Source organism: Rhineura floridana, chromosome 18, assembly GCF_030035675.1.
Source record: "Rhineura floridana isolate rRhiFlo1 chromosome 18, rRhiFlo1.hap2, whole genome shotgun sequence".
Taxonomy (NCBI): Eukaryota; Metazoa; Chordata; class Lepidosauria; order Squamata; family Rhineuridae; genus Rhineura; species Rhineura floridana.
Window position 1 is genome coordinate 30683702 of NC_084497.1, and position 14045 is coordinate 30697746.

The 14045-nt window shown below is 50.6% G+C and overlaps 2 protein-coding genes across 3 annotated transcripts in view; one reads left to right on the forward strand and one right to left on the reverse strand.

The window, feature by feature from the left end:
- CROCC (ciliary rootlet coiled-coil, rootletin) overlaps window positions 1-3707 on the forward strand; it is a 41454-nt gene extending 37747 nt beyond the window's left edge. Inside the window, exons 35-37 of the mRNA XM_061600928.1 lie at window positions 484-684; window positions 1009-1143; window positions 2698-3707. Coding sequence (XP_061456912.1) covers window positions 484-684; window positions 1009-1143; window positions 2698-2760 — 399 coding nt within the window. The 3' untranslated portion in view covers window positions 2761-3707. The remainder of the gene's footprint in view (window positions 1-483; window positions 685-1008; window positions 1144-2697) is intronic.
- MFAP2 (microfibril associated protein 2) lies at window positions 3513-11983 on the reverse strand. Of its 2 annotated transcripts, XM_061600935.1 has the most exons (9): window positions 11900-11983; window positions 8626-8777; window positions 7504-7581; window positions 7215-7247; window positions 6994-7083; window positions 6591-6629; window positions 5638-5725; window positions 4601-4674; window positions 3513-4238 (listed from the first exon to the last, which is right to left on the reverse strand). In XM_061600935.1, exons 2-9 carry the CDS (start codon window positions 8663-8665, stop codon window positions 4135-4137), a joined length of 546 nt encoding a protein of 181 aa, XP_061456919.1. In that variant the 5' UTR covers window positions 8666-8777; window positions 11900-11983; the 3' UTR covers window positions 3513-4134. The 2 variants fall into 2 exon arrangements, with proteins under 2 accessions (XP_061456919.1, XP_061456918.1); XM_061600934.1 differs by lacking the exon at window positions 11900-11983 and having other exon boundaries at window positions 3515-4238; window positions 7504-7578; window positions 8626-8754.
- Window positions 11984-14045: the final 2062 nt, after the last annotated feature.

Here is a 14045-nt window from a genome sequence, read left to right on the forward strand (position 1 = left end):
CGACCCTCCCCTGCCTGGACGGGATGGGTGAGAAGAGGAGGGGACAGTCAAGCGGGGGCAGGTGGGCGTGCATAGACTCAGGCAGTGGCGGCAGCATCAGGACACCCAGGGCAAAAACATTAAAAAATCTGCACCCAGGAAAATGGAATTCTGTGATCTGCTGTACAAATTACATTCAAGGGAGCAGACGTGCAAAATAACACACATGGTATAAGACTTACTCTGTTGCTGTCCTTTTGTTTTGCCCCCCTCCCAACCATTTGAAATCTGAGATCCCAGCAGGCACTGACAGACTTGAGTCTGAAACATTCTTCTTGGTCTTTTTCAAAGGGACACTTTGATGCTGGACAGTCCGGTGCCCAGTGCAAGTGTCTGAGCTCCTACCGGTTGGCCCAGAGAAGTGGGGGGAGCTTGAGGGTCAAGCAGAGGCAATCGCCAGAGCTCCTCAGTGAAGTGAAGTGGTCTTTCTCTCTGCCCCCCCAGCTGCTGCGCCAACGCCAGGAGGGCGAGGCGGTCGCCCTGAGGAGCTTGCAGAAGGTGCAGGATGACAGGCACCTCCTTCAGGAGCGGCTCAGCAGCCTTCAGCGGGCCCTGGCCCACCTGGAGAACGAGAAGCGGGAGGCGGAGCGCTCCTCCCTGCGCCTGGAGAAGGACAAGAATGCCCTGAAGAAGACCCTTGACAAAGTGAGTTGCTCTTGCCAAAGCCCCGGCCTGTGGCAGAGCGACTGGGAGATGGGAGGGCTGCGCTTGGGATGAGGCCCTTGTATGAGGCTGCACAATGGGCTGCAGCTGGCTTGTTGGAAGGTGGTTACAAGAGGCAGGGATGAAATTAGGCCAGTCACCTTTCTTCTGAGAGAGCAGTTTGAGCATGCACAGAGCGCCCTGCCCTGAGGAAAGGAAGTCACCCCCCCGCCACACCCCTTGGATTAGAGAGTAGGGCCCAAGAGGGAGGTTTTTGTGGAAGAGAGGAAGGGAAGCTCAATTTCCTGACGCATTTGCTTGGCGCAGCAGGTGGAACGAGAGAAGCTCAAGACCCACGAGGACTCGGTGCGGCTCTCTGCTGAAAAGGGGCGCCTGGACCGGTCTCTCACTGGCGCGGAGCAGGACCTGACAGAGGCTCAGCAGCAGATCCGGCTCCTTGAGGTAATTGCCCCCCCCCCAGCGCACCCCTGGAGCTCCTCCTCACCCTGCCCCCTTTCCCCCCGGCTGACTCAAATGCTCCAGCCGGCCCTCCAGACTGATTCACAGATAAGCTCCGCCCGGCCCCAAGGCTTCTTGGGGAGCTTTCTGGGCAGCTCCGTTGTGGCCCAGATCTACTGTTAAAAAAGGAGACAGCCAGGATTCTCAAGGTGGTGAAATGCTGCCCCCTGTATTCAACTCTGCATTTTCATTTCTGCATATTCTCCCTCCATCTTCTGCTGTGCGTTCCTGGCACACTCACTCAGGAGTAAGTCCCCTTCCTTGGGTTCAGTGGGACTTCCTCCTTGGCAGCTCTGCATAGGCCGCAGCTGCCTTGCTGGTTCTGGAAACAGGAGGGGGCAGGGAAGCGTCCTGCATGCAGGTGGGGGGGGGGACAGTGGAGCTGGACTAGGAACACCCCCACCCCAAAAGGCCAGGACTGTGTCTTGTGTCAGGGAGTCAGTTTCTGTTGGTTTTGATGCTGTCCGTTGTGTTACTTGTCATAAGGTCACCCTGAAAGCAATAGCTGATGGTGGACAGGGGTGGGCAATAAACGTTAAAGAACTGACTGTCTCATGGTTGCCCCCACTGGCCTGCCTAAGAGCCACTGCCTTTTAGGTGAGGCCAATCTCTCGCTCTGTTCCCTTTCCTGCCACCCTCCCCCTTGCTGGTGTGGGCCATTCACTGCCTATTCTCTTTGATTGCGCTGCCTGCCCCTGAAGGAGAAGCCAAGCCCCATCAGGAAGACTCCAGCGTGCTCCTGGGCGAGGGAGCTACCCTCCTGTGCCCTTTGGCAGCCCTGATCCACTCACCCTAATGGGAAGCAGGTCTGTCTGCTCCAGCCGTTGCCCCCACCAGTGTGCTCCTCTGCAGACATCAGCCGGCTGGAGCTCAGATCCCAGGTTGGGAGGAGGGGGGCAGTGCCTCTCCCGTCCACCTCCCCTCCCCCCCCTGAACTAACCATGGTTAGCAGCAAGCTTGAAATGCTCACCAGAGTTAGCTCTGGTAAAGGAAGAGGACTTGGAAGAGCGAGAGCAGCCCAGGGACCTCCAGCTCTGTATCTGCTTGAAGAGGAAGCCAACACTGCACAAAGGAAATGCAAGCTATGCCCCGCAGGGAAGGTAAATGTCAGCACAGACCATCAAGCTCCGCATCATTCATGCTAGTTCAACTAGTCTTAGGGAGGAGCAAAGGAAACCGTTTAATCAATGAACTTTCCACCCCTGCAGTCAATGGTACCTTCAGTTGCTGGTCAGTGTGCCTTGCGTATGCTTCCAAGACTTAACTCTGCAATCTTAAGGACTAGGATCTTGGTTGTATTGTTAAATGAAAAGAGAGGTGCTTGGGCTGTTAAATTCTGGAAGATTTGTTGGGGGGGGTGCTACTAAGGCACAGTGAATTGCCTCTGGTGCCCCAGAGAGCATTTGCGGCGGGAAGTCAAGGAAGTATTGGCTGGGCAGGGCCTTCTGGCTCCTTCCCCTTGCAAGGTCTCCTTTAGCGCCCTCCCTTCTTGCCCAGGCACAGGTCGCAGAGCTGGAACAGGCCCAGGCTGTGGCCAATTCCTCCATCCAGCACCGGTAGGAGCTGCAGCTGGAGGTCGAGCGTCTGCACAGCTCTCAACTCCAGGGGGAGCGCACTCTGGATGCCCGGGAACGTGCCCCACGGCAGCGGGTCAAAGGCCTGGAGGAGCAGGTGAGCCGCTCCCCCCTTGACCTCTAGCTGGCAGGAGGCTTGTGCGTATGGTACTGACCCCACTGCTGCCTGCTTCTCCCCCACGGATCTCTACCCTGATGGATCAGCTGCAGCAGGAGGGGAGGAAGGGCCAAGGCCACTTCCTCCCGCCCTCCATCCTCTCAGGAAACTAGCCCGGACCCCTGCCTGTACCCACGAAAGCCTCTCTGCCGCCAAGTGTGTGTGGGGATTTAGGAGAATGACACTCCAGACAAACAGCCGCCAGTTACTTAGTCCTTCCAGTCACCATTGCAATAGGAAAAATGCAAAGGAGAATTGTCAGGTAATGCTCTCCCCTCCCCACCCATGGGCAACCAGGAAGCCTTGGCTGCGTGGCCAGGGCCCCTGTCCCCCCTGCAGCAAGAGGGGCCTGCTTCGTGTAGGCCCGCGTCCCGGGGAGTGACTGTTTGGAATTAGAGGCAGCCCTTTTCCACAGGGCCCCCAGACACTCTAGGGATTGGGAGGTGCTGCTGTTGCATTGTAGTTCTGCAACCGTCCTGTCCGCTGGCTCCCATCTTTTCTCAGCCTCTCCTTGTTAAATGTGACCAAGATTTTTTAACCAAAATGCACATACTAACTGTGTATATATTTTTCTCTTTATGTTACAATTAATCAATGAAAGTAGAAAGTTATATTTTTTATATTGATTAGTTTGTTGTCATTATGGATAAAATTGAACTTTACTCCAAACTGAGGCCAGCTCAGAATAAAAGCTGCCTCTTCTCCCACCTCTTTTGTTATTTATTCATTTATTGAAATGTTTGGTAGAAAAGGACTCATACAAAAAGTAGACGTACAACTACTGGGAAGTAAAAACGAAAAGCAGGACCAGCAGTGCGCTTGTTGGTTGCCCTTCCTGGCGGTGTAAAAGATAACAAGTGCATGAATATACCTCAGGCAGCTTCCTTGATTATTTCTCTTCTCCCCCCCCGAGGCCTGGGTCAGGGCGTGTGCTCTGAGAAGAAGTATTTGCCTGGCTACTTTCCCTCCAGCACCTTTTGAAAAAGTAATAAAAACTAAACACGGTAGACGATTAATGTGCACAAGATGGGCTCGCACGGCCACCACCCTCTCATAGCACCAATGCTGCCCTGGGTGGCCGAGGAGGAAGAGGATGCCCGAGTTGCTCTCGCTCCTCCGCTGGGTGGTGGCAGAAGTGGCGCCGCCACCGCCGCAGCCGTGGCACAGAAAGCCCCCTTCCCTCTCCACCAGCAGCAGCTCAGCTCAGCAGCCTCCACAACTTCTTACACAGGATGAGGCCACGCTCTGGCAGAGGCCGCTGGTTGCCATGACACCACACTTGGAGAACTTGTCACGACAAAGGTCAGCTGCAGGGGAGCAAAGAGAGGAGAAGCCCGTCTAGCGCAGGTGAGGCTGGCCCAGGTGAGCCCTTCCAGGAGGGCAGGAAGGCAAACTGCCCCCCCAGTGACGGAGCTTGCCTCAAGTAACTAATAAGCAGTGGTGGTTACCTCTGTGCATTGAGGTTCTGTTTTACACAGCAGGGCTTAAAATACCCTCTTTAAAAGCCACTGCCCGTCACCGTGCCTTCCACATGTCAGGTTGCTCCCTCTGTTAAAAAACCAACCAACCAAAAAACCTTCCTGGCGCTGTCTTGCCAAGTTTCTTGGCATAGTGCAAAGTAGGCTATCTTGGGAAAGTATAAATGATTGGGGGTTGCCTCTCTGCTTACCTCTGAGCAGCTCTTCATGGGCACAGATGGTGCGGACACAGATCTCCTTATTGATCACGTAAACCCGACGGAGGCTAGGAGCACAAAGGGGGAGGGTTGGAAAAAGAAAAGCCCCCATCAGATTCTTGCCGTGGGGGCTTCAGCTGCCTTCCTCCTCCACCCCTCTGACCTTTTCGTACCGTTTTTCTATGCGAGAGTGTATTCCAGAATTTGGTGAAGCTTGAATTAACATGAAGGTTTGACCCACTAACTTACTATAGAGCTATATCAGTGAGCAATGCTCTCCTTTCACGAGGGCCAAGATCCTTCTGCCACATTTACTTTTGCACAGGCCCCATTCAGCAAAAGGTTCTCAACAGTGTGTTAAGAATTGACAGGTAAAAGTTTTATTGCTTGCAGTGATAAGCAGGAGGGGTGGGCAGTGGTTGTTGCTCTGTGCTTCCAGAGAGATGGGGGAGGAGAAAACTTCCTCACTTTTTAATTTTTAATTTATTTATTTTAATAGTGCTGTTCTGCTATTGATAAAAGAGCACTGGCCTGTTAAGGGCTCTGAAGCAGTATAAGTGGTGATGGTGATGATTCATACGCAGCTCAATGATATCAAGCCAGAATGTAGGCTGCTAGTGGCTCTCAAGGATCTTGGGGGGGGGAGGGAGACACTTGAGAGAGACAGAGAGAGACTACTGTATGTGTATCTGTAAGGCATGATCCAAGGAGTCTTTGTGTGCAGCAGAGGTTGCTCTAGAAATTGCCCTCCATACTGTGGGAGTAGAGCAGGGATGGTTTGGGCCCCCTATGCCCCCTCCATAGTTTCTTGAACTCTGCCTGCCTGCCTGCTAAGCTAAGCTAAGCTTCAGGGAAGATGGAGTCCAACAAGACCTGGAAGGGCCCCAGCAAGTCCCTACCCCTGCTGGACCCACAAGTCAATAACCTCTGGCTTTAAACTTGATCCATCCTCCTGTGCAGACCTCAGGTGCGGGAGCCCAGACAAGCTCCTCTGAGAAAGACACAGTTTGTAGGCACCAGTGGCTGCTTACCTATAGAAGCAGATTTCATTCAGGCACTGCTTGCAAGGCTTGTGGACAGAGTAGAGCCTAGTGCAGGGATACTGCTCCTCCTGGCAGTCTGAGAAAGGACAAGAGGAGGAAGGGGAGTTACAGCCAGTACAACCACCTCCATCATGCATGGGTGTGTGAAAGAGAGATTTGTGTACAGCCTGTACAGGGGGCTGAGGTTGTGTTGGATGATGCCAGAATCTACAGGCCAAAGCGTTGACATGGCTCTGTGTTCAACTCTTAGCTTTGGCATGGAGGTTGGTGCAGGGTGGGTGGCAGTAAGTGGCAGGCCCAGCTTCAGTCTCGCCCTCTGCCAGCCCCCGCCAATGGGAAGAAACAAGGCCACTTTCATTCACCAACAATTGGAGGTGGTATTACACTTCTGTAAGACCTATTCGGAAAAACAAAGTTCTATACTGCTTTTGAGAGCCAGTGTGGCGTAGTGGTTAAGGTGCTGGACTCTGACCTGGGAGACCAGGGTTCGAATCCCCACACAGCCATGAAGCTGTCACTGCCTGTCAGCCTCATGAAAACCCTCTTCAGAGGGCGCTAGAAGTCGGAATCGACTTGCAGGCAGGACATTTATATTTTTTAATACTGCTTTTCATTCCCAATAATTTCCAAGGTTGTTTACAAAAATAGTAAAAATATATCCAAGACAACAAGCCCCTAATAACAGCAACTGGAATAGGTAAATGTGGTTATCAGTGGCCAAAGAACACCTGGTCAAATAAGTATGTTCTTACCAATATTGGCAGAAGCATCCCACCCCCTCCCTGTCTCCTGAATTAGGAGGGCATTGGCACAATATTGGGGTTAAGAATAGGAACATGGATCATTACCAACGTCACAGCTTGCATACTAAATACCTTAATTAAATGCCTCCCCCCAACCCAGATTTTATAGCCTAGTAGCCAGCTAGCCAAGTAGCTTACCAAGGGGCCCTGGTTCGGTGGGTTCTGTCTCAGGAATGTCTAGAAGAGGGAGTTGAAAAGGATTGTTATTGAACTTCAGGGCTCTTGTATTGGTCTTAACAAACAGCCTGGGAGGCAACACAGAAGTGTCTCCCTTGGAGAAACCGACTTCTGCAATGCCAGGCTGGGCTTCCGGCTGTTTTCTTTGACCCTAGCGTTGTTGATTTTAAAATATAAAAGCCAGACCACAGAGCCAGGAATGTCTGAACAGTTCAAAGCTGTATAATTGAAACAATTCCTGCAGGAGATGCCAGGGGAGACCCCAAAGCCAGACGAGGCTCCAGGTGTCCTTCTGGCCTCCGCTGCTGTTGTGCAATCTGCCTTCTTCCCCCTCCAAAGAAGAGCCCAAAGACGGGGGGCTTACCTGGGGTTGGGGCGGGAATGACTTCCTGCTGGGTCTGCTGTTGGGACTGGTACTGATACTGCTCCTCAGGGGGTTGTGGGGAGATGTCTGCTAAGGAGAGTGGAGGGGGGGACTCAGCTACATGCAGTCTTAGCCTAAGGCCCAGTGGACCCTCTTTGGGGGCTGGGGGTGGTAAGAAACCCACCCAAAGCAGTGCAAAAAGAAGGGGAAGAATGACTCACCATGACCAGCATAATCGTAATAATCTTGACTTTCTGAAAAAAACAAGCAAAAAAGTGCACAGCTTAATTCTGCTGAGGCCATATTTGGAGCAGGGAATTTGAGGCGGCGGCGGCGGCACTATGCCCACATTGCTGCTGGTTGAGGGTCAGGTGGAGCCTGTTGGGGCTCCAGAGGGAAAGAGATTTAAATCCACCCAGTTCTGTGAGTGCACAGTTGGTGGCAACCTTCATTGCGTTGCCTTAAATGGTGCAAGACACGAAGGGGCTCCCCTGTCTGCAGCGCCCTCACCTATTTCGTAAGGCACGTATGGTGTGTCGTGGTAGGCCGGATCCTCGATGTCATACTGTCCCTGAGCCAGGAGTGCTGCTGATTAAAAAAAAAAAGGGGGGGGAGCTCAGATGGGTTTCTGTCATGCCGAGGCTGCCTTTACTTCACACATCATGATAAATTAACTGGGCTGCATGCGGTGAGGACCTGCACCAGCAGCCGATCCCGGCTCCCAGCAGCCAGACCAAATGGCAAGATTCACCTGCCTCCCTTCAGGCATGCCTCCCCCTGGGTTTCCACGCTCTTTGAGGCCTGTGGGCCTGGCACTGGGCTCACCCACCCACCCCCCAGTCTACAGGAGTAAGTTCAGGTGTATAATGTGGAAATGGCTTTTAAGGACTTGAGGCATTAAATGCATACAAAGGTCTAGTTGTGTGGCCAGCTGCTTCTCTCACGAATTCCTATTTCAGTCGCTTAGCTCCTTGCCTGACCCTGTCCTAAAACATAAACCAGGTCGCAACCCAATTTCCAGCCATGCCGCCTCCAGGCAATCTCGAGCATAAAGACCTGGCAGCGCTTGAGCTGGCACATAACCTTTTCCGGTCCAACGTTTACAAGCTCACGAGGGCACACGAAGACAGCCAGTCAACCAAACCAGGCAGCCTTGTGCTGTTCCCTTGCCCACCCCTGGCCAGAGCCCACCTTCCCTAGGGGGCCATTCCTCCAGCACCTGTCCAGGGAGCGTGGCTTGTCCCCTTTGGGGCATCTGGTTGGCCACTGAGAACGGAGAGCTGCTGGGCTCTATGTGGCCCCTTGGCCTGATCTAACTTCAGGGCTGTTCTTGCCATGAGCCACACGTTCCGCAAGAACTGCCCATTTGCACACATGCTGCTGCTCTCGGGTTAAGTGGGACCCAACTGAAGGCACCTCACCCACAGAGCCCTCAGTCTCGGAGCCGGCTTAGTAAATGGATTCGGCTGAAAGAACATCATCATCATCATCATCATTTCATACTTTTCAGGGGTGCCATTTAAAAGAGGTTCTAGGGGCTGGGCCCTGGCTCAAATGAAGAAATAAGACGATGTATTTAGCCTTCACTTTGAAATATACTGTGGTTGGTCCAATGGGGGGGCATCCACTTACCTGGCAGGCAGATGAGCAATAGACTCAGAACCCTTCTCATTCTCAGTCTGGGGCAATCCTGCTGGGTGCTCAAGAGGGATCTGAGGGTGGCGGTGGGGTGGGGAGTGATAACAACGCAGTGAGGAAGGGAAGACCCTTGTGCCCTGCAAAGACTAAGCAGCACAGATTGGCTTTAAAACATGGCTGGTTGGCTGGCATTGGCTGTATTATTCTCTTTATCCTATCTGTCAGTATGGGATATATTGTCTGTATTTACATTTAATCTAGTTTTATATTGTAATATGTCATATATGACTTATTTTGGTATTTATTTTATTGGCATGCAAGGTAGAAGCTATTCATATCTATGCAAAAACACACTTCCAAGAGGATGATCTACACATTGAGGATTCTTCCCTACCTGAAAGAAAGAGGAGGTTTACTATACACAGCAAAGGATCCCTTGGCTAGTTGGGCTACAGCTTCATCCCTCTCTCTCTCTCTCTCTTTCTCTTTCACACACACACCCTCCCTCCCTCTTTGGCAGCTGCTTAGATCGGATTGGAAAGCAGAAGGTACCTGTCCTTCCCTCTGAAGAAACTCTTAAATAGTTCTGCATAATTTGCAAGGCTGCTGGTGTTGATCCGGAGTCCCTTCACAGAGATAACAGAGCTGTCCCAATGGCATGGGATCCCCTTGGAGCTTTTATAAGAGGCCCTTGGAGTAGTCTCAGCATGAAGGAAGTCAGATGTGTTGTTCAGCCGCCCAGTGGCTGTTTTCCTATGCTACAACATCCACCTCCAGCAAGGCCAGTGTGGTTTGTGGTACCAACTGGGGTGGGGGAACCTACCAAATGTTCAGTGTTCTCAGTTTAACAAGCGACACAAAACTGGAGCAGCTGCTAAAAGCAGGATTAGGTAACCTTTTCTCTGTTGGGGGGGTGATCTGTCAGGGAGGACCACATGTTAACTGTAGAGGAAACCAAAGGTGGGTTCAGCCACCCCTTCCTCCCCAGAGCATTACTTTCCTTTGCCCAGAAGACTGAACTGAGCACTTGAAGAGGACTTTTTACGCAAGGCCAAGAGCTGCATTAAACCAGAGGGGGGGCTGCCCATCCCTGATAAAAGGGTCAGCCACGACACTGGCTTTATGCACTGAGGATCCTCCACAATTTCTCAGTCTGGAATGAGTACTTGCTTATTGCTGTGAATGTGAGGTGCACATCAAGTCCATTCGGAGAAACCACATTTAAGCAGATGGCTAGCTCAGCTATAAAGTCTTGCATACAGACCTTGGAAGACATTCCTAAGAAAATGTAGCATGTAGGTGGCTGAAATCGATAGTTCAGTTTCCAAAACAGTCTCTGAATGCTTACCCTGCACGAATTCTAAATAACAGAATCTCCTAAACCTTTACAGCTTCTTAGCTGTTGCCATCATAATTTCTTAGTGTACTGGGTACAACAGGCAGAGACTTCAGTGCCTAACCTGACCACCTTCTAATGACATCCTGTGAAACCCTTCTTTATTTTTAATTGTTTGATTTCTCCATGCGTGAACAGGCATCCATCGTTGCCCTACATTACAGGAGCAGGAGGGAAAACATACTATTTTCCTTTCCTGCCTGGGTCCTCCAAAGCCACCGACGTGATCCTTTCCAGACATTAAAATAGATCCCCAGGTGCCCTTAGCGAAGAGACTTGGCCTGGATCCCATCCTGTGTATGATGAAAGTTTCCTGGAACGCTTCCCCCTCCAACACACAACATCTGCAGAAGTCATTTAAGACTCTTGCCCTGAATGCCAGTGGCATGCCAGCGCAATCCGTTACATGGCTGGGCTTCTGAAACAGCAGCTAACAGCATCTCCCCCCCCCATACACACACTCAAACGAGAGAGAGAGAGAGAGAGAGAGAAGTGCTTCCTTCATTTAGCTTGCTGTGCATCCATATTGCAATTTTTTGTTCACCTAGGCATTTTATTATTGTATATGTTTCATCTGTTTATTTTGTTTTAATTGATTGTACACTGCCTTCAAAATCTAAATAGAATGAAGAGCAAAGTTTTAAACAAAACCCCAACACCTCTTTTCATAGGAAATCAACCTGTGGTCAGCAATCAAGGGGTTGGGGAGGAGGGGAAGAGAACAGAATTAGGCATACAATAATTGTAGAGTCAGGAACTTATTTTTAAAAGTGTTCAATTTGGCTTGTAGATCAGGCTGGCTCCGATTACATGGTGGTGAGCGAGAGGCCCTTTGCGCAGAGAAGTGATGCATGTGCACCAGGGGCACTACAAGGTATGGGAGTTGAGCCCTCTCTTTTCCTTAAAGACTGCTACCAAGAGCCCCCCCCCCAGTCTCTAGTCAGGAAAGTATAGTCCCTCCCTCCCCACCCTCCTGGAAGGCCCACCCCACTGCAATGATGCTCTTGGCCAAATATGTTGAAATGGTGAGAGACTAAAGGCCCTCAGTGCCCAAGATGTGGGAGGGTAACACTTTTAGGGAAACCAGATGTTTTTGCACGACATCTGGGAACAATCAGTTAGCTCCTGGAAAGAGAAGAACGCCCCAGAAGCCTCTTGAAACCCCACCTTCCAAAATAAGCCCCCTCCTCCAAATGCCAAGACCAGAGAACAAAAGGGAGCAACCTCCCCCCCACACAAGGATTTTTGGCCTCTATCCAAAATGTTAACATTGCAGACATTGATCAGCAGTGTCCTTTCCCCCAACATGCACATACATACCCATAAAGGCTTCTATAGGGTCCCTTTTCCAAGAAGAGAAACACGACCCCCTCCTCCCTCCCCCCAGCCAAAATTCCAGGCATCATGAAATGGAAAGGGGGGGCTCAACATCTGTAAGGCCAACCCGCTCGCTGAACTGTTGAATTCACACTGAACAGAAAATACTGTCCTTAAATTCACTAACTTTTTAAAATCAACTTTTCCAACAGTTTTTCCTCCATTTCTTTAAAAAAACACCTTTTTTAAAGTGCAATTTGTTATTTCAAAAATAGTTAGCTAAGGACCACTTTCAACCACCATCACTGTAGATTGAAAAGCTGCAATTAAGATAACAAAATGAATCCTGCCGTTCTGAAAGTCACAATAGATTGCCCCTCCCCCTTACTTCTTCCCTGCCATTTACTTTTTTTGGGGGGGAGGCTGATCCTGAATGAAGCCCAAACGGACCCTGTACAATTGCCCCCCATTCTTACTTCCTCATTAAATTCTGGAACTCTAAAGAGAAAAATCCAAACCACCCCTGAATGGCACAAAACCTCTGCCCACACAGACCCAACAATTGTGAAGGTCTCCTCCTCTTCAGTGTCCTTCTCTGCAGTTGTCCCAGAGCTAGGATCTCTTCTGCCCGCTTTCAAAAGAGGCCAAAAAGAAGTCTGGCTTCCAATGCAGATGCTCCTCTGGGTCCTAATGCTACCTGCTTTTAAAAGGTTGAACTTCCCAAACATACCCCCACAATTATAACTGGAGGCATCCTTGCTTCTTACACCTGAGGGAAGACAGACAAGGCTAAGATTTCCCATCTTTGCATGAACTCAGCTCAGGCAGTTCTGTGGGAGTCACTCCTCTGGGCTCCTTTAAAGAGGCAGAACAGGGCCGCACTGAAACCAGAGACACACCTCAAGAAGGTGTGATGGGGAGGGAGTAAAACTGCTAGGTCTCATACAGGAGGGGTGCATTTATTACGTTTATACCCCGCCTTTCTTTTTCAGGAAGCCTGAGGCGGATTTACACATGGTTCTCAGGCTGTGGTCTGAAGGCACATAAGGGCAGCTCCATGCTGAAGCTACGCAGGGTCAGGTGTGGTCAGTGCCTGGATGGGATATGTAAATCCGCCTTGGGTTTCATGAAAAAGAAAGGCGGGGTATAAATGTAATAAATAAATAAGTAAAACGACTCAAGCACACCCAGCAGTGCATGGATGCAACCTGAACTGCGCTGGGAAGGCAGCTGGCCTGGTTCAGGGCCGTGAAACAGTCAGAGGGGCAGCAGGCAGTCTCTTTTGTGGGTGGAGCCATTGGGCCACCCCTTGTTGAATTTAATTTCTCCCAGCATAAACTGTAGTGCAGTTTGGGAATGAGTGTTTTAAAGCTGAATGTGTGCGCATGTGCGGATTAATTTCCACGTAAAGAGTCTGCATGAAAAAGGCAAAGCATCCCCCCCCAAACACACACATATTCTGGTGGAAATAAGTGATGACTGAATTGTCTATGGTTTCAAGGCAGTCAGTGACATGCTGCCCTGGGCTCCTTTTGGGAGGAAGGGTGGGATATAAATGCAATCAATCAAAATGTGCTGATAGGCTCTTCTGATCCACACATCCCAGAACTTTATCCTAAGAATTCATTAAACAGATTCTTGGGCTGAGCAAGAATGCCTTAATTGTGTGTGTGTGTGTGGATGTTCTCTCTGGGAGAGGAGCTGTGGTATGGGACAACTTTGAGGCCCAGAGGCACAATTTGTGCACTAATCCAGAGTCTAGAGATTCTCTCAGGGCAAGCTGTTGCCCCAGGACAATCTCTACTTACAGGACTTGACATCTCTGAACAGGGGTCATTCAAACTTTCATGGCAACAGACTGACAGCCACTACAAAGCATTTGCAAAGTTGCCTCTGGATAACCCTTTTCCCCCATGATGCAAAGTCTCTTTGCATCACCTTTACCAAGAAACCCACAAGCCTAACCCCTTCTGCCTCCTCTGCCCTTTGCAAGCAAGTATGAATATTATTAGCTTTATTATTAGTACCTCCAATTTGCATGAGAGCAAAGCCTGCATTAAGAACAAAGGAACAGATAAGAGTACAAGATCCAACAAGAGTCAGCTTCAGTATCCTGCCAAGCAGCTTCAAGGTGAAGCATTCCCAGAGTACAAGTTTTCTTTAAGTACCCAATGCATAATTAACCACTGGGATGCCCCACTACAAGGTGCCGCTGGTGGTGGAGACAAGGACAGGCCTTTATGTGCAATATCAATTGGCTGTGACAGTCAGAGGACCAGTCTACCCCATACTATGATGCTGGGGACAGACAAGAGAGGGCTGTTACCTTCCTGTTGCCCTTGCGGGCTGCCGGGAGGAATCTATCTGCTATAGCCAATGTCAGAAACAAGAAGCCGGACTATTTGGATGACCTGGACTGGCGCCAGCATCCCTCCTCACCTTGGCACAACTGCACAGGCTGCCCGTCTGTTTCTGGACACAGTTCAAGGTGCTGCTTCCTACCTTGAAAGCTCTGAATGGCTCAGGAGGACCCCAAACGCCTCTTTCTTCTATGACACAAAGAAGCCCAGACAATATATTAATCCGTGGAGGCCCTTCCCAGAGGTTCCCCCCAGCAGAGGAACATAGGCAGCCGCTTTATACAGACTCAGACCATCAGTCCCTCCAGCTCTTGACAGGAAGCATCTCTCCAGGTTACAGG